Source organism: Protomyctophum parallelum (genome assembly GCF_964188405.1).
Source record: "Protomyctophum parallelum genome assembly, chromosome: 8".
In the NCBI taxonomy this organism is placed as follows: domain Eukaryota; kingdom Metazoa; phylum Chordata; class Actinopteri; order Myctophiformes; family Myctophidae; genus Protomyctophum; species Protomyctophum parallelum.
The window spans coordinates 11,299,979-11,318,257 of NC_139703.1; the positions used below are offsets into that span (position 1 = coordinate 11,299,979).

The 18,279-nt window shown below is 43.8% G+C and overlaps 1 protein-coding gene across 1 annotated transcript in view; it reads left to right on the forward strand.

Annotated features, from left to right (window-relative positions):
• The first annotated feature begins 1,332 nt into the window (after positions 1-1,332).
• The window catches only part of stab1 (stabilin 1), a 61,711-nt gene continuing 44,764 nt past the window's right edge, over positions 1,333-18,279 (forward strand). The window contains exons 1-20 of the mRNA XM_083770422.1: positions 1,333-1,506; positions 2,390-2,523; positions 3,575-3,693; positions 4,000-4,085; positions 5,138-5,207; positions 5,627-5,722; positions 6,177-6,290; positions 6,535-6,722; positions 6,938-7,077; positions 7,842-7,978; positions 8,949-9,010; positions 9,613-9,753; positions 11,066-11,206; positions 12,095-12,166; positions 12,732-12,845; positions 13,155-13,208; positions 14,320-14,400; positions 15,238-15,396; positions 16,593-16,655; positions 17,479-17,571. Coding sequence (XP_083626548.1) covers positions 1,399-1,506; positions 2,390-2,523; positions 3,575-3,693; positions 4,000-4,085; positions 5,138-5,207; positions 5,627-5,722; positions 6,177-6,290; positions 6,535-6,722; positions 6,938-7,077; positions 7,842-7,978; positions 8,949-9,010; positions 9,613-9,753; positions 11,066-11,206; positions 12,095-12,166; positions 12,732-12,845; positions 13,155-13,208; positions 14,320-14,400; positions 15,238-15,396; positions 16,593-16,655; positions 17,479-17,571 — 2,172 coding nt within the window. The 5' untranslated portion in view covers positions 1,333-1,398. The remainder of the gene's footprint in view (positions 1,507-2,389; positions 2,524-3,574; positions 3,694-3,999; positions 4,086-5,137; positions 5,208-5,626; positions 5,723-6,176; positions 6,291-6,534; positions 6,723-6,937; positions 7,078-7,841; positions 7,979-8,948; positions 9,011-9,612; positions 9,754-11,065; positions 11,207-12,094; positions 12,167-12,731; positions 12,846-13,154; positions 13,209-14,319; positions 14,401-15,237; positions 15,397-16,592; positions 16,656-17,478; positions 17,572-18,279) is intronic.

Genomic DNA, 18,279 nt, shown 5'->3' on the forward strand with positions numbered 1-18,279 from the left:
CAGGACAAAACAACATGCTTCTTGCGTGTCAGTCTGACTGACTTTGTGTGCATGCCTGCGTGTGACTGTGTGACTGTGTGACTGTGTGACTGTGTGACTGTGTGACTGTGTGACTGTGTGACTGTGTGACTGTGTGACTGTGTGACTGTGTGACTGTGTGACTGTGTGACTGTGTACTTGTTATACCAAGTGTCCCCACAAATACACAAATATATTATAATTAGAGAAATAGACATTGTGAGGATCATTTTCCCTGAGATTACACTTTTAGAGGTTAGGCTTATAGGGTTTGGGGTTGGAGATATGGCCGCTATACTTGTCGTTTACAGTACTGTAAACGACAAGTATATCGGCCATATCTGGTCTGTTTACGTAAACAGGTCTGTTTACGTAAACAGGTCTGTCTACGGCTTCAGTCGTACGGTTAAAATTGGCAAAGGATTGTAAAAATCTATAGAATCTATGAAATTGGCATCCTAAGATATTGATGTCCTCACTGGTATATAAATTCAAGGTATAAATGTGTGTGTGTGTGTGTGTGTGTGTGTGTGTGTGTGTGTGTGTGTGTGTGTGTGTGTGTGTGTGTGTGTGTGTGTGTGTGTGTGTGTGTGTGTGTGTGTGTGTGTGTGTGTGTGTGTGTGTGTGTGTGGTTTTAACATGTCAGGGGTCATGACTATGGTATACTTACTTTATACAACACTACTGAGACAGACAGACAGACAGACAGGATTGTGAGCCGTAGACAGGTATAGGCTGGCATGGAGTTGCAAGGCATATGCCGGGCAGCTCCATGTATGTGGCCTCCCTGTGTGTGTGTGTGTGTGTGTGTGTGTGTGTGTGTGTGTGTGTGTGTGTGTGTGTGTGTGTGTGTGTGTGTGTGTGTGTGTGTGTGTGTGTGTGTGTGTGTGTGTGTGTGTGTGTGTGTGTGTGTGTGTGTGAGAGCTGACACAGGATTTCCGTCCAAACACTGGAAAAACCAGGAAACTGACCAACCTTCCTGTCTCTCTCTCTCAGTGTGTGTGTGTGTGTGTGTGTGTGTGTGTGTGTGTGTGTGTGTGTGTGTGTGTGTGTGTGTGTGTGTGTGTGTGTGTGTGTGTGTGTGTGTGTGTATTTACGTTGGGAGTGTGAGAGAGGAGGAGAGGAGATAAGGAGGTTCTCACTCCACCACCAGAAATTGTTTTCCCTCTGGAGAGAGAGAGACAGAGAGAGAGAGAGAGACAGAGAGAGAGAGAGAGAGAGAGAGAGAGAGAGAGAGAGAGAGAGGGGGGGGGGGGGGGGGGGGAGGGGGAGAGAGCGAGGGGCTACAGAGGGGAGGAGAGACGTACCAGACACCACACAGACGTTTCACTTCCATTCAGTGGAGGAACAAGCAACAACAAGGCTCTGTTGGACTTACTAATGAGGGGAGTTGAAGGCAGGTTGTCGGTACGACTCCCGTCCAGCATGCTGCCACCGCTGCTGCTACTGCTGCTGCTCTGTGTGTCCTGCTGCACGGCTCAAACACAGGTACACGCACGCACACACACACACACACACACACACACACACACACACACACACACTTTAACCATACATACACATAGTATATTTGCAATAATTAAAAGAAGTATAGTAGAATATGTTTGAAATATTTAACACACACAAACACACACACAAACAAATGTTGTATGGGGCAAGGGGTCCCTGGCACAAGATATTTTCAGATGGGTGTCCGCGGCCAAATACATATTCATTGTCCTTAATAAGGACACCCAAATCCTATAATAATATTATAGGCTGTACAGCACCAGCAGTGCTGTATACCTCCTCCACCGTCCCTAGTAACCATTGAAACGGATGGACCAATCGAAGCACATGTAGAACGTCACATGACAGCATGCAGGCCATTGTTTCAAACATGGCAGTGATTGGGTAGCAGAACATTCAGATGCACAATGTACATACTCTACAGCAGTGGTTCCCAAACCTTTTCATGTCAAGGACCCCCGAATTGACACTAATCATCAGCTTGCGGACCCCCATTTGAAGAGATATGCCAGGGACCCCCATAAGAGATACGATTTTTACGGCTCTATAGCAGTGATTCTCAACATGTTTAATTTCAAGGACCACCAGTTTGACATGCATATACTGTATGGACTCCCATTTAATGGCATTTCTATCTCTGAGACCCCAATTTATATTGTAAAATCAATGTTGATTTAACTCTGAGAGTGTACAAATGGACCCATTAGGGTTAGTAACAAAAGTTTTCAGATATATGTAGTGGAGTAAAAGTACAATATTTGGATCCATTGAATATGGGACACTTCTTTACAGTTTCCAAATAAGTGACGATTCCTTAATCCTCTAAATGAATGTAACATTCAGTGTCCACACATGTCAACAGGCTCCTGGTCGCTGTGATGTAGAGCAAACACTGATTCACCACACCACCTGCACTTCCTGTGCAGCCTCTTACACTTCCTCTTGCCCCGCCCCCTTCACCAAGACAAGCACTGGCATGGGCGTGGCCGACTGCAGGTACAGCATAGACCAGTGGTTTTCAACCAGTGGTCCGGGGACCACCAGTGGTCCTTGAGGGGGTTCCAGGTGGTCCCCAGCTAAATGATGGGGAGACTTGGTAACCAAATAGACCCGTATAGATCTTTAACTCTTGAGAGTGTAAAATGAAAGCAAATGATTTTATTTTACACTCAGTTCAATTATTGTTAAACACCTGCAGTACTTAATTTACAAGTAGTATTAGAGAAAGTAGAAGAATTGTTATTTTGACCAATGTGTCATGCCTGTTGTCTCTCCTACAGTAGGTGTCACGTATCATAGAAAAGTGGACAAAATCTTATCCAACGACAACAAAATAATATTGAGGCTAAATCAATTTAGCCTTATTAAATGGTGGTCTATATATGGTTCAAATGCCAAATAAATAATTTGGCATTGATATGAAAATTTGAGTTATACTGTAATATACACTATGTATATTATAACTCAATGAAAGTTACAGCCCCAGAAGTACATTCTATACTCTTGGGCACCAACTTCTGGTTAATGTCATGTAATGAACAGCTGTGTGATTGCGTTGTGTGTAGATACGGTGTTCTGGTTAATGTCATGTAATGAACAGCTGTGTGATTGCGTTGTGTGTAGATACGGTGTTCTGGTTAATGCCATGTAATGAACAGCTGTGTGATTGCGTTGTGTGTAGATACGGTGTTCTGTTTAATGTCATGTAATGAACAGCTGTGTGATTGGTTGTGTGTAGATACGGTGTTCTGTTTAATGTCATGTAATGAACAGCTGTGTGATTGGTTGTGTGTAGATATGCGGTGTATAGGAGCTGTTTAATGTCATGTAATGAACAGCTGTGTGATTGGTTGTGTGTAGATACGCGGTGTATAGGAGCTGGTTAATGTCATGTAATGAACAGCTGTGTGATTGGTTGTGTGTAGATACGCGGTGTATAGGAGCTGTTTAATGTCATGTAATGAACAGCTGTGTGATTGGTTGTGTGTAGATACGGTGTTCTGGTTAATGTCATGTCATGAACAGCTGTGTGATTGGTTGTGTGTAGATACGCAGTGTATAGGAGCGACATTAATGGGGTGGAGCTTCCAGGCTGCAGACACACCTGCAGCAGAATCATCCTGAAGACACACTGCTGTCCTGATCACTGGGGCCCACTGTGTCTTCGTGAGTCACACTCAAGCACACACGCACCCACGTACGCACACACGCACACATGCACACATGCACGCACGCAGGCACACGCACGCACGCAATGTACAGTATAGGTATTTATCCGACGATTATATCAAGAGTGAGTTCCAAGTGTAAGATCTGAGTAAATGACATGAACTCTATAGTCAACAAAACACAGGTTAAATAGTCATGTAAATAATACAATTTAAAGAAAGGCGAAAGCTATCATGTCTGCCTGTGTCTGTCCATCTGTGTGTGTGCGTGCATGCACGCGTACGTGCATGTGTGTGTGTCCAGGGTGTCCCAGTTCGTTGGGGAAGGTGTGTAACTTCCATGGGACGTGTCTAGATGGAGAACTGGGCAACGGAACCTGTGTCTGTGAGGTAAGAATCAACACCCACACACACACACACACACACACACACACACACACACACACACACACACACACACACACACACACACACACTCACTATATTAAAACCTTGAAAATGAGTTTTCGTATAGTGATCCCAAAACCTTAACCATGCAGGAACTTTCCATTGATCAAATCAAACACAATTGATTGATTGACTGCAATTAAATAAACATGCTCTGAAAATGCATGCGGCACACCACTGTGACGCAGACGGTGGTCAGATGGGTGGTTTAGAGGTCTGGGTGGGCTGAGAACACTTACACAACACGTTGCAATATACTGCCATTCATTCAGAGAGATCCAGAGGAGGCAGGCCTGATGCCTGTGCCTCCACACCCATGTTATCCATGCCTTTTGTGTTCTTTATGTTTTGAGATATTCTTTCCATCCACACAAACACACCACACTATGGCTCACACTATGGCTCACACATCCACACTTACACCACTGATTACTGACTCACCTCACACCTCATAGGATCCTTATAGCCTTATGTTATGTTATTTTAGTTCTCCAGTTCATGCCTTAGTATCCTGTCATTAGGCCTATTTTATAATAAATAGACAGTTCTGTTACACTTTTACTTCGTCTCCTGCCTCCAATCTTTGCCATAGCCTGAGCCTGAGCTAGGTTCAGGTTCAGGTTCAGGTTTATTAGTCACATGCATATCCATATAGGTACAGACATACAATGAAATGCTTGTGCCAGGAGCACTCTTAGCCTTATTACACACAAAAACATCAACCCAACACAACAAGACAACAAATCACCCAAACAACCCCACAACAACAAAAAAACCATTGTGTAACAGTGTACAGTTTAAAAACTGCGTATAGTGCACATGACTACCTACGTCTCGCTTATGACAAATGGGAACAATACACAACACAAATGCAAGGTGAAAGTGAGGTGAACCGTGAAATCCTATTTTATTTCTTTCTCTTTATACGGTAAATGTTGTTGATGTTATGATCATTTTCATTTGATTTGTACAGTATGGCCTTGTATATTTTGTAGGAGGGTTTCTCTGGGATTTCCTGTGAGAAATGTCAGAACCTAAACACCTACGGACCCAGCTGCGACAAACGTATGTCACCATGACAACTGTCTGTCTGTCTGTCTGTCTGTCTGTCTGTCTGTCTGTCTGTCTGTCTGTCTGTCTGTCTGTCTGTCTGTCTGTCTGTCTGTCTGTCTGTCTGTCTGTCTGTCTGTCTGTCTGTCTGTCTGTCTGTCTGTCTGTCTGTCTGTCTGTCTGTCACGTGATGGCACATGATAAAAAATATACAACAACAAATGTATAACATCTTAACAGTGGTCTGTCTGTCTGTCTGTCTGTCTGTCTGTCTGTCTGTCTGTCTGTCTGTCTGTCTGTCTGTCTGTCTGTCTGTCTGTCTGTCTGTCTGTCTGTCTGTCTGTCTGTCTGTCTGTCTGTCTGTGTCTCTCTCTCTCTCTCTCTCTCTCTCTCTCTCTCTCTCTCTCTCTCTCTCTCTCCCTCCCTCCCTCCAGAGTGTGACTGTGTGAATGGAGTGTGTAACAGCGGCCCAGAGGGAAATGGAGAGTGTTACTGCCAGCCTCCATACAGCGGGCCACGATGTGACCAAGGTGACCTCGCCTCGCTCTGATCACAGCACCATTAAACAGTATTATTAATGCAGTGGTTCTCAACCTTTTCAGGCTGCGACCACTCAAAATAATCATTTTGAACCGAGGAACCTCCACCACCCCTGAATTGTCCTGAATTGTAGGGCTTGGAATTGTAGCAGTTGAGGCATTACAGTACATACCGCTGGCAGCCAGCCAGCGGTGCTGTTGAGTAGCCTGTACCGCTCAGTTCACATGAGTGTGATTACAGTTGTCAGTTGTCAATCTTCCCGTGACCTCACTCTGGGTCTCCTGAGTCCTGACCCATAATCCGAGCACCTCTGCTATGACACACGCACATGATGACTATACTGTATGTGTGTTATTGTTTGTGTTGTGTATTTGATTTATATAACATAAGTGTGCATTGTGCATTATGTAACATAAGTGTACTGTGTTGTGTTGTGTCGTGCAGTGAGTGCGGGCTGTAAGAACTGCAGCAGTTATTCCTACTGTAAAACAGTGGGAGACGCCGCTGTGTGTGACTGTCTGCCTGGACACCGCAAGACCTCCAAGAACACCTGTCCAAGTAAACGTCTGTCTGTCTGTCTGTCTGTCTGTCTGTCTGTCTGTCTGTCTGTCTGTCTGTCTGTCTGTCTGTCTGTCTGTCTGTCTGTCTGTCTGTCTGTCTGTCTGTCTGTCTGTCTGTCTGTCTGTCTGTCACGTGTTGGCACATAGAGATTAAGATGATCAAAAATATACAACAACAAATGTATAACATCTTAACAGTGGTCTGTCTGTCTGTCTGTCTGTCTGTCCGTCCGTCCGTCCAGGTGTGTGTTCACAGGGGGACTGTGATGTGAATGCAGAGTGCTCAGCCTCGGGGTCAAAGGTCAAGTGTGCCTGTAAACAGGGTTACCGCGGCGACGGAAAGATCTGCGCCCCCATAAACCCGTGCTCCACCGACAATGGTGGCTGTGCCCTCGACTCCACTGTCTGTGTCTTTAAGGGACCCAACAAGGTACGTGTGCCTGCGTGCGTGTGTGCGTGTGTGTGTGTGTGTGTGTGTGCGTGCGTGCGCCTCTTCCCGGCATGTCGGTCTCACTTTAATAACATCAACTGCTGTTTTATTACCGGTAGTCATACTAGTCACATGAATTTAACTAGTACCTCTCCCTATCTCTCTCTTTCTCCCTCATCCCTCACCCTCTCCCCCCCCCCCCCTCCCCTCTCTAGTCTAGTTGTCAGTGTATGGTAGGAATGAGTCCTGTGGACTCGTCCTCCGTACAGCTGGGCTGTCATGTGATTCCTGCATGTTCATCAAACCCCTGTCACCCCACCGCCACCTGTCACACTGGTCTGGATGGACAACCCAGGTACACGCACGCACGCACACACACACGCGCACACACGCACACACGCACGCACGCACGCACACACGCACGCACGCACGCACGCACGCACACACGCGCACACGCGCACACACGCACGCACGCACGCACACACGCACACACGCACACACACACACACACACACGTCACATATAGGTGTGGTTTGATTGATTGAAATATTTATTAACAGTTTGCAGAATTACAGTACATCCTCCAGAAAGACTGTTAACTGTGAGTGGACGACCCAATAAAGCATTACACTTGTTGGTCAACATTCTCAACCTTTTACGTGTGCATTTTCAGAGCACATTATGATCAGTCAATAGATTGTGTTCGGGCTTTGAACAATGCACTGTCAATATATTTATACTCTCTCCCTATAGTCTCTCCACATCTTAATTAACCCATTTATCAGCTTCATTTTGATAGTGTTCCGGTTCCAATTTTGTCTACTCATTTCTTCATGTCATTTCACTTGTTTAATATGCGTATCCTGACTGAGTTCTCTATCCTGATTGGATCAAATTGGTATCTTTCTGGACCACTTACAACCTGACATCACAATGCATCACATCGCAGCGCGTCACACACTGTCACACATCCGACAAAGTTTAAATTACGATATTATGGAGGACCAGGAATAGATCCTCGAACACCACGAGGAAACCTTTTTGTTTAGAACGTCTGTCTGTCTGTCTGTCTGTCTGTCTGTCTGTCTGTCTGTCTGTCTGTCTGTCTGTCTGTCTCAGGTGCGAATGTGCTAATGATGAGGTGGGGGATGGGATGCGTTGCTATGGTAACCTGTTGAGACGGCTGTTGGAGCTACACAAAGATGGTGGACCGCTGCAAGGGAAGCTGTCGGCCGCCGTCAGGAACGCCATTGCTGGTAAAAAAAAAAGAAAAAAACACACAAAAAAACCAACATACTGCTAAAGCACAACACATGCTCCTTCCAACGAGCGGACATTTCTTCTGAAAGGCAGGTGATTTAACTCAATCCGAGCTTCGGAGTGCTGGTCGCAGAACCTTTCCTTGGAACCTCCAAATGTCCTGACTAAATGAACTATAGTTCAGGACAGTATCAATTTCATCGACTAAAACGATGACTAAAAATGTTTGTCGACTACCTCCAACAAAAAAGCGAAATAAAAACGAAATGACTAAAACTATATTTAGCCTAATGTCGATTTTGTCAAGAAATAAAAATAGATGTTCGGGAGGGACAATTTTTTTGTCATTTGTTGCGTTTGGTTGCACTCGGGTGTTGCGCTCTGAAAATAACAGATCTATCATCTACATACAAGCTTGTAGATCGGCTATTTTCAGCATGTAACCAAGTGTCAAATCAGCCATTAGGCCCATTACGATGCTATCAAGGCCCATTACGATCAAGGCCCATTACGATGCTATCAAGGCCCACCAAAATACACCAACTCCATCAAATGATATATAGTCAACTAAAACTAGACGAAAACTAAAACATTTCAGATGGCTAAAATATTACTAAATGTTAATGAAATTACTTTCAAAAGAATGTGACTAAACTAAATAAAAAATGTACACTGGTTCAGGAAGCCTATATCTATCTGAACTGGGAGGAGCATGTAACTACTCTTTGGGTGAAGAATGCCAATATTGAGGACCCATAATATGGAAATGTTGAAAAAAGTGAAATGTTCCTTGTTAATGTTGCTTAGGACAGTCATGGCTATATATTATAATATAACCATTATTATATAATATTGTTCTCATATTTGGGTTATCTTTGTATAACAACAACAAAAATAATACAAAATAAATATATTAATGCATGAATTAATGAATTATTATTGAACTGTGTGATTATGATGTTTCAGAGGAAGGCTGTGAGCTCAGATTGACTCAACTTGGACCTTTTACTGCTTTCATCCCTGTGTCTGTAAGTTATCAATAATAATAATAATAATAAACTAATAGCTAAACTACTAATACTGCTCTATGCTCTTACTAAGTATACTCATTATAATTGTTCTGATAATTTAATATTAACCACTTTAACACTGGCGTCTCTATTTTGTGCATAGTGAAAACAGCCATCTAACAACGTCTCATGCAATGTGAGTTGTTTTGTGATTAATCTATCAATTACTGTTACTTTTTTAATTAGTTGAATATTGTGTGTGTGTGTGTGTGTGTGTAAACTGTGAACCAGTTAAATCGATTTGTTCGATAAAAGCTGGAGCTAATAGAGCCTGCCTTCTTGCTCAGGGGATAAATTGAATCTTGACCATCAGGTCAAGATTGGTGTCATGTGTTTAGGTGAGACATGACCTTTGACACAATCCAAATGTCTCAATGGAAGAGCAGGGAGACAAAATAAAATCACCTCCATTTATATTGTGTTAACATTTATCTGCCATACAGATTGGACAAATTTATATTTTGATTCATAAAAAAAAGTGACATTGTGCCACTTTAACTGTTGCGCCCTTAAATATGACATCATCTGCGTAGATGTAAACGTCAGCATGTTTCATTCAGGGAGTGAATGACACAGAAGCAGGGCTGTTTCCGCTGTGCCAGAACCACCTGATGGTGGGTCAGCATCTCTATGAGCAGCTGAAGGGTCAGGACTTCAACCTGGACGGAGGCAGCATCACAGCCAGGGACAAGGGAAACAAGGTAACATCTACAGTAACATCTACGGTACTCACAGCCAGGGACAAGGGAAACAAGGTAACATCTACAGTAACATCTACGGTACTCACAGCCAGGGACAAGGGAAACAAGGTAACATCTACAGTAACGTCTACGGTACTCACAGCCAGGGACAAGGGAAACAAGGTAACATCTACAGTACTCACAGCCAGGGACAAGGGAAACAAGGTAACATCTACAGTAACATATACGGTACTCACAGCCAGGGACAAGGGAAACAAGGTAACATCTACAGTAACATCTACAGTACTCACAGCCAGGGACAAGGGAAACAAGGTAACATCTACAGTAACGTCTACGGTACTCACAGCCAGGGACAAGGGAAACAAGGTAACATCTACAGTAACATCTACGGTACTCACAGCCAGGGACAAGGGAAACAAGGTAACATCTACAGTAACATCTACGGTACTCACAGCCAGGGACAAGGGAAACAAGGTAACATCTACAGTAACATCTACGGTACTCACAGCCAGGGACAAGGGAAACAAGGTAACATCTACAGTAACGTCTACGGTACTCACAGCCAGGGACAAGGGAAACAAGGTAACATCTACAGTAACGTCTACGGTACTCACAGCCAGGGACAAGGGAAACAAGGTAACATCTACGGTACTCACAGCCAGGGACAAGGGAAACAAGGTAACATCTACGGTACTCACAGCCAGGGACAAGGGAAACAAGGTAACATCTACAGTAACATCTACGGTACTCACAGCCAGGAACAAGGGAAACAAGGTAACATCTACGGACATTGATTGATTGATTGATTGAAATATTTATTAACAGTTTGTAGAATTTACAGTACATTTTAAGCACAAACTCAATACAAAGACTGTCAACTGTGAGTGGACGACCCAATTAATACACTTGTTTACAACAGGGTCCACATTGTTCAATTCATCAAAACATTTAGAGACATACAAATAGACACTTCTATGTAGCTAAAGAACAGAACAGGAATTCATCATATAGGAAGCAAAAAGGGAAAAGATACATATACAGTGAGGGGAAATGGGGTGGGGGAAACACTAAAAAGCATAGGCCTACATTTTTTGTTTTACAATTTGGAGGGGAAATAATTATAATAGCATTGAGGTGCCCACAATGTTTTGGTGCCAACTCGACCACTCGCCAACCCATCTGCATGATTATTTAAATTCCAACAGGGATTTAATGGAACTAACATAGAATACTTTATTTCTTTATTGGTATAAAAGCATTCCACGCGCTTCAAGAAAAAATAACATGAGTGTGCGTGTGTTCGTTTCTACAGCAGTTCATCCTGTTGCAGGCTCCCAGCAGACTGTACACTGTCCTCCAGGCAAACATCCCAGCATCCAATGGGATTATTCACATCATCGACCGGCCAATCACAATCAGTGAACCTCTTCCTGGTAGCCCGCTGGATGAACAGGTGAGACAACGGCGCTACAGAGAGCGAATGAATGAATGAATCACATGAAATCACTACATTTAATTGAGTAGTAGTAGGCTACTGCACCTACATGTAAGTACACATTTTAAAATGTACTTTACAATGGATACTTAGACTATAAGTTTCACTCCACTACATTTCAAAGACAACTTTTGCATTTTGCATTACATTTCTAGGAAGGGAAATGGTATGAATTATTAAATGATATTATTTTGTGTTAAAACAACATTTCTTTAAAGGTTAAAACACTATATATTCTGATTGTAATTATTGCCATAGAGTGTTTGTTCAGTAACAGGAGACTCCATTTAATAAACAAAAATATATATTTCCAGGTGGATTGCAAAATTCAGTAGCGAGTACCCATTTATCAGATTAAATTCGATAGTGTTCCAGTTCCAATTTACTTCCAATCGCTTCCAATTGCACTTGTTTAAGCTGTATCCTGTGTGAGTTCTCTATCCAGATTGGATCAAATTGGTATCCCGACCTGAGGGGGTGCATACTTAGTTTAGACTAGTCTTTGTTTAGACATGGGTTAAGTTAAGGTTAGGTTTAGGTGTGCTGCCCCGTGGGAGGTTAGGTTTAGGGTGAGGGTTTGAGATAGTTGTAGGACTAATGACTGGTCTAACCAATGACTAGTCTAAACCAAAAACTGTCTAAACAAGTACTGCACCCGAGAATGCATTTTTTGTCAGCTTTTTGGTCTGTCTGTCTGTCTGTCTGTCTGTCTGTCTGTCTGTCTGTCTGTCTGTCTGTCTGTCTGTCTGTCTGTCTGTCTGTCTGTCTGTCTGTCTGTCTGTCTGTCTGTCTGTCTGTCTGACTGTCTGTCCTGCCTGCCTGCCGGCCTGCCTGCCTGCCTGCCAGTTTGCTGACAAGACAATTGGAGAGATTCTGACCCTAGATGAGAAATACAACCGTTTCTTGTCTCTGGTTGATGTGAGTATAGACTGTTTTGTATAATCTCAGAATGCAGTGAGTGGTCAGAAAGTTTCATTAAAGAAGGAAGTTGTGGAGTTATTATCGTGTCAAACAGTTATGGCCTACAGCTTATTCAAGTATGTGTTGCTAAAAACCATTGTTCCGAGAAGTAGGATTGATTGATTGATCAACCTTTGTCAGCTTAAATTACACGTGAGGTCTTCTGTTTTTGACCCTTAGCATTTGACTACATCTCGTTACAGTAGGCTACTATAGCCCGCAGTACTTGTAGCTTCTATGTATAATTACTAGATATTGTGTGTCTAATCTATGTGTGTTGTATTGTATCTAATCCATTGGTTCCCAAAAACTGGTACATTTTCTTTTATTATTATTATTATTTCAAAACATTTTACAAAAACATTCCCAAAAAAGTATGCATTGTCATTGTCACCTGAAAGTTCTAACAGATCTGTTAGTTTGGGTCCCGGGCAAAAGTGTACTTTCTCTTTTGGGTCTCGAGCTGAAAAGTTTAGGAACCACTGATCTACTCTATGTCTATGTATGTGTGTTTGTCCTATAGAACTGCGGGGCCCCCCTCCCTCTGCGGGGCCCGGGGCCCCTCACTGTGCTTGTGCCCACCAACCAGGCTGTAGACAGGGCCAGGGACGGGAGCATCATCTACATGCTAAACCACGTAAGAGCATTTACGTTTCTGTTCAAAACGTCTCATGATAACTAAGGCTGCAACAGTTCATTGAACAAGACAGCATGTAATAAGGAGTAATACAAAATATTATTTCAAAAAGTGTAAAGTAAAGTGGTGCTCTGTTCAAGCCTAATGTCTATGACATTTGTGATGATTTGATTGGTTGAGCACGGAATGTGATATATGATGATGTATGATGATAAGAGCGCCCCTCACTTCACACGGTGTGATGTTTTTGTGTTATTGGTATTACTGACTAATAATATTAGCCCACATGTGTTGCATTTCTCCATGCAGGCTCAACACAAACTTCAGGAGATGCTGAAATATCACATGTTCTCCCATGCTGCAGTAAGATCTATCTATCTATGAAACTCCAGACTATGAATAACGCTTCAAGGTTCATTCATAGTGGTGAGGTAGGTGACCACCGAACTACAACATGACGTCACGAGCCGCGGTGAAGAGAAAACCACCGCCACCGCTCCAGCCCTTTTCTCTGTTTTTACTCACCACCGCTCAACGTTATTTCAGCTCCGGTGGTCACCTCACCACCGAAAATCCAGACTATGAATGAGCCTTTAGACTCTCGTAGAGAGTGATGACGTCAGAATCGAAAAAAACGCTACGAGAGTCTAAATCTTGGGCTACTACCTATACCTACCTACCCAGTACCCAGTCCAACTCTGTACCTATACCTACCTACCCAGTACCCAGTCTAACTCTGTCTGTCTGTCTGTCTGTCTGTCTACCTACCCAGTACCCAGTCTAACTCTACCTACCTACCCAGTACCCAGTCTAACTCTACCTACCTACCCAGTACCCAGTCTAACTCTGTCTGTCTGTCTGTCTGTCTACCTACCCAGTACCCAGTCTAACTCTACCTACCTACCCAGTACCCAGTCTAACTACTACCTATACCTACCTACCCAGTACCCAGTCTAACTCTACCTACCTACCCAGTACCCAGTCTAACTACTACCTATACCTACCTACCCAGTACCCAGTCTAACTCTACCTACCTACCCAGTACCCAGTCTAACTACTACCTATACCTACCTACCCAGTACCCAGTCTAACTCTATCTACCTACCCAGTACCCAGTCTAACTACTACCTATACCTACCTACCCAGTACCCAGTCTAACTCTATCTACCTACCCAGTACCCAGTCTAACTCTATCTACCTACCCAGTACCCAGTCTAACTCTACCTACCTACCCAGTACCCAGTCTAACTCTGTCTGTCTGTCTGTCTGTCTACCTATACCTACCTACCCAGTACCCAGTCTAACTCTGTCTGTCTGTCTACCTATACCTACCTACCCAGTACCCAGTCTAACTCTGTCTGTCTGTCTACCTATACCTACCTACCCAGTACCCAGTCTAACTCTGTCTGTCTGTCTGTCTACCTATACCTACCTACCCAGTACCCAGTCTAACTCTGTCTGTCTGTCTGTCTAGTTGACAGCAGACCAGTTGGCCAGTCTTCCTCAGATCCAGACGATGGCCAATCAGATCATCAGGATTACAGTGGCTGATGATGTAAGTTATTGTTATTATTATGCATACAGTAGTGTCAATGATAGGCAGTAGACTCACAAATCAGACTATAACAAGAAAAAACTGATACAGGCATAACTTATATCACCTTGCAAGCTAAACTAATCACAATAATCTCATTTTGGGGGATTTAGGGCAAAAAAGTACTGTTTAATGTGTATTCTATTGTTTTATCTGGCTTGACTACTCATCTATTTCCTTTATTATTTAGAGGAGCAAATAAAAATGGAATGGAATGGAAAATAACCGATCAAATACAAAACTGAGGTGGGTGGGCACATGGGTGGACCTCTAGAGGACTCTGCAGCTCACACACAAGGCCAGTCAGACCTAGAGAGAGAAGGATGAAGCACTGTCACGCACCCAGAACTGTCCCATGGAGCCAACACAAGTCACAGCTAGGAGGAGAAAGAGGTGCACCACCTACGTAGACACGCTGCAGCGTGACAATGGAACTAACCACACTTCAGAGCTCAATACCCTGATGATAGACAGGAGAGTGGCCATTCAGGAGTCTCCAGTTCATGTCGGCTATCGTCTGCACTCGCATCACATCCCTTTGCATCACATCAGATTGCACTCCATCACATCGCACGACATCACATCACATTACATTAGATTGCATCGCATTGGGTTGGATAGTGGGCAGAAACAATTTAAGAGTAAAAATAACCCTGCATTGCTGAACTAATCAAAAGGCAGTCCTTCATATTGGGAGGTGATATGATTAGTTCAGCAGTGGACGTACTGTTAGGTTTGTTAGCTGTTCCCCCCAGACGTATCGGTATAGGCGACAGACTGACAGATTGGTTCTCTCAGGGCAGGATTTTATTGGGGGAGATCAACGCCACTCTGGAGAGTTCCAACATCGTGGCATCCAATGGGATCATCCATATGGTGGGCGGCCTGTTAGTCCCGCCCTCCATCAAACCAATCCTGCCTCATCGCTGTGATGTCATCCAGAGTAAAATCACTGTGGTAATTATGTATAATATATAATGTACAATGATACTCTGCACCCTAATATCATATACCATGTACAATGTGATGATACTCTGCCCCCGAATCTCATATACCATGTACAATGTGATGATACTCTGCACCCTAATCTCATATACCATGTACAATGTGATGATACTCTGCCCCCGAATCTCATGTATAATATACCATGTGATGATACTCTGCACCCTAATCTCATGTACAGAACACCTTAGGTCACATTCTCACCTAATACTTCGGTAGACTCAATGCGTATGGGTGGAGAATTTGGGATTCTTGCATATTTAATTTGCTGTGGTTTGCCTTCACACTGTCATTCGCAGAAATTGGAAGCGCAGCAGGCCTTTATCCCATTCATAAACTAGCCTACACAGTGAAATCTATGGTGATAAAATTACACTCATAACGTGCATGTGTCGGGCCGTCTGGGACTGTCACTGGACCCCCTATACGCACGCAGCCGCCACGCACTGTTCGTTTGGGCATGGAGGCACAGCGCTGAGCGCACTGATTCAACTCCCCAGTCCCCACACAGTGACAGCACTCCATGTTTACGGCACGCACAGACAGACAGACAGACAGACAGACATACAGACAGACAGACAGACAGAATATTCTGTAGGCTATAATAGGCTACACTGCAGTGTTTTTATGTATTTCCTTAAGTAATTGATTAATTTACGCTTCCTCATTTCGATCAGGGCTTCAGTCTCCTCATTCGACCAAGTCTATCCACGGTAACGGGACATCTTTGCGCTGCGTAAAATATGCCTTCTCCGTCTCCAACTGTGTTCAGCTCCTCACCCGCCACATTTGCTTCCTTTATTTACTGCGGATTGCATTCACACCTGCACCGAATCGTAATCAAGTGCGATTGGAAGCGAAGCGAAACCCCCGTTTTTGCTCGGAGTAGCCTAGAATGCGGTTCTTTGATACGCATTAGGATTCTAATGAGCCTTCACACCTGCCAAACGAAGTGCACTTTCTGACAATGCGCAGCAGGATTCGTTTTAATTGCAGCAAAGCTTTGAATGTCACCTTAGTGACTATATCCTGTACAATACAGAATACCAGAAATTATGTATACAATGTACAATGCGATGATTAAAACCACATGTGCTTACTGTACCGGATTGATATCTTACCTTCATGTTTTTTTCTCTTCCTGGAAACAGGGTCCATGTGTTCGCTGTAGTTATCTCTATCAGACACAGTGTCCAGAAGGCAGCATCGAACTGGTAAATAAACTATTATGTTCTTCTATTATTCTTATTCTTATAACTAGACCTGTACGTGTCCGTCGCAGCCGCAGTCACCGGCCTACTTGGGAACGATGCAACTTGGGAACCTAATGATATACGTTGTCATAGCACTTGTCAGCCAGTGTCCCACATGGAGATCTGTGTACACTACAGTATGTGCCTGTGTGCCTGTGTGTGAAGACTACAAACTGAAAAGTGTATTTGGCAATCAATTCGTCCCACTGGCAGAGCCTGATTGGTTGAGCCTCAATTAGCTGAGGCAGAGGCTGGAAATTGCACAGGTGAAAGGAGTTGGCCTCATTAGGCCCACTGGCACTCAGCCTGGCCCAGGTGAAAGGAGTTGGCCTCATTAGGCCCACTGGCAGAGCCTGAGCAGAGCCTTTTGTGGTGGTTCTGGAGAAGTGTGGGTCCGACCGACTCGATACCGGGCACTGCACTCCATGTGGGGGTGTGGAACATGTGTCGAATGTGAAGTCGGTGGGTCAAACGGTTCTCGAGTTACGTGCATTACAACCGTACACGCACACACACACACACACACACACACACACACACACACACACACACACACACACACACACACACACACACACACACACACACACACACACACACACACACACACACACAGAGAGACGTGGCGCATTTATAGTAGGATGTTCTGAGCATAATTTTACCGTCTGTCTGTCTGTCTGTCTGTCTGTCTGTCTGTCTGTCTGTCTGTCTGTCTGTCTGTCTGTCTGTCTGTCTGTCTGTCTGTCTTGTCTGTCTGTCTGTCTGTCTGTCTGTCTGTCTGTAGGACAGTCATCTGACTGGCTGCACCTATGTGACATCACCATTGGACCCTTCTCTCAGTAAGGGCTGTGCCAAGTACTGTAACGTCACCTCTGAGGTAATTCACACTCCTGTGTGTGCGTATGCATATGTGTATGAATCTATGTACTGTATGTGTATGTGCGTGTGCGTGCATGTGAGTGGTCTTTGACATTATCGTTTGGGGTCATTGTTAGGTGTTAAGGGTTAAGGGTTAGGTTTAGGATAAGGGGTTAACAGTCAGGGGTTAAGGATTAAGGATTTAGTTTAGAATCTAGGGTCAAGGGCTAGAGGTATAAAGGCTCACAGTATAGGGCAGAAGAGGTGCAGACTGCAGAGAGACCAGTGCAGTTACTGTCAAGTCAACCAAGTTGGTATACATGTTAAATGGGTAACAAGACTACTCACCCCGTTTCTGATTTCCTCCCAGAATTTCCCCAGTGAGGGGTGGGAGAGGCTGGACAGCAGACGGCTGGACTTTGAATTTCTCTAACTATAAACTTTCATGACAGCAGAACAGCCTAAGTACAAATATAATTTATGAAAAGCTACTACAGTGAAGTCTGTTCACAGAAGTTGTTGTAGGATATGTGGGGATTATCTGACGAGGTACCATTTGAGGGGGCAAAACCTTACATATACTAAATAATACTAAATTGTTTATAGGTTCAATATAAGTAAAATAATATAGCCTTTCCACAGGAGTATCTTTTTATATTTTTCCAAAAAGAATACAAACAGCCAATAGCATATTACAAAGTTATCCCCCTCACTGGGGAAAATTCCG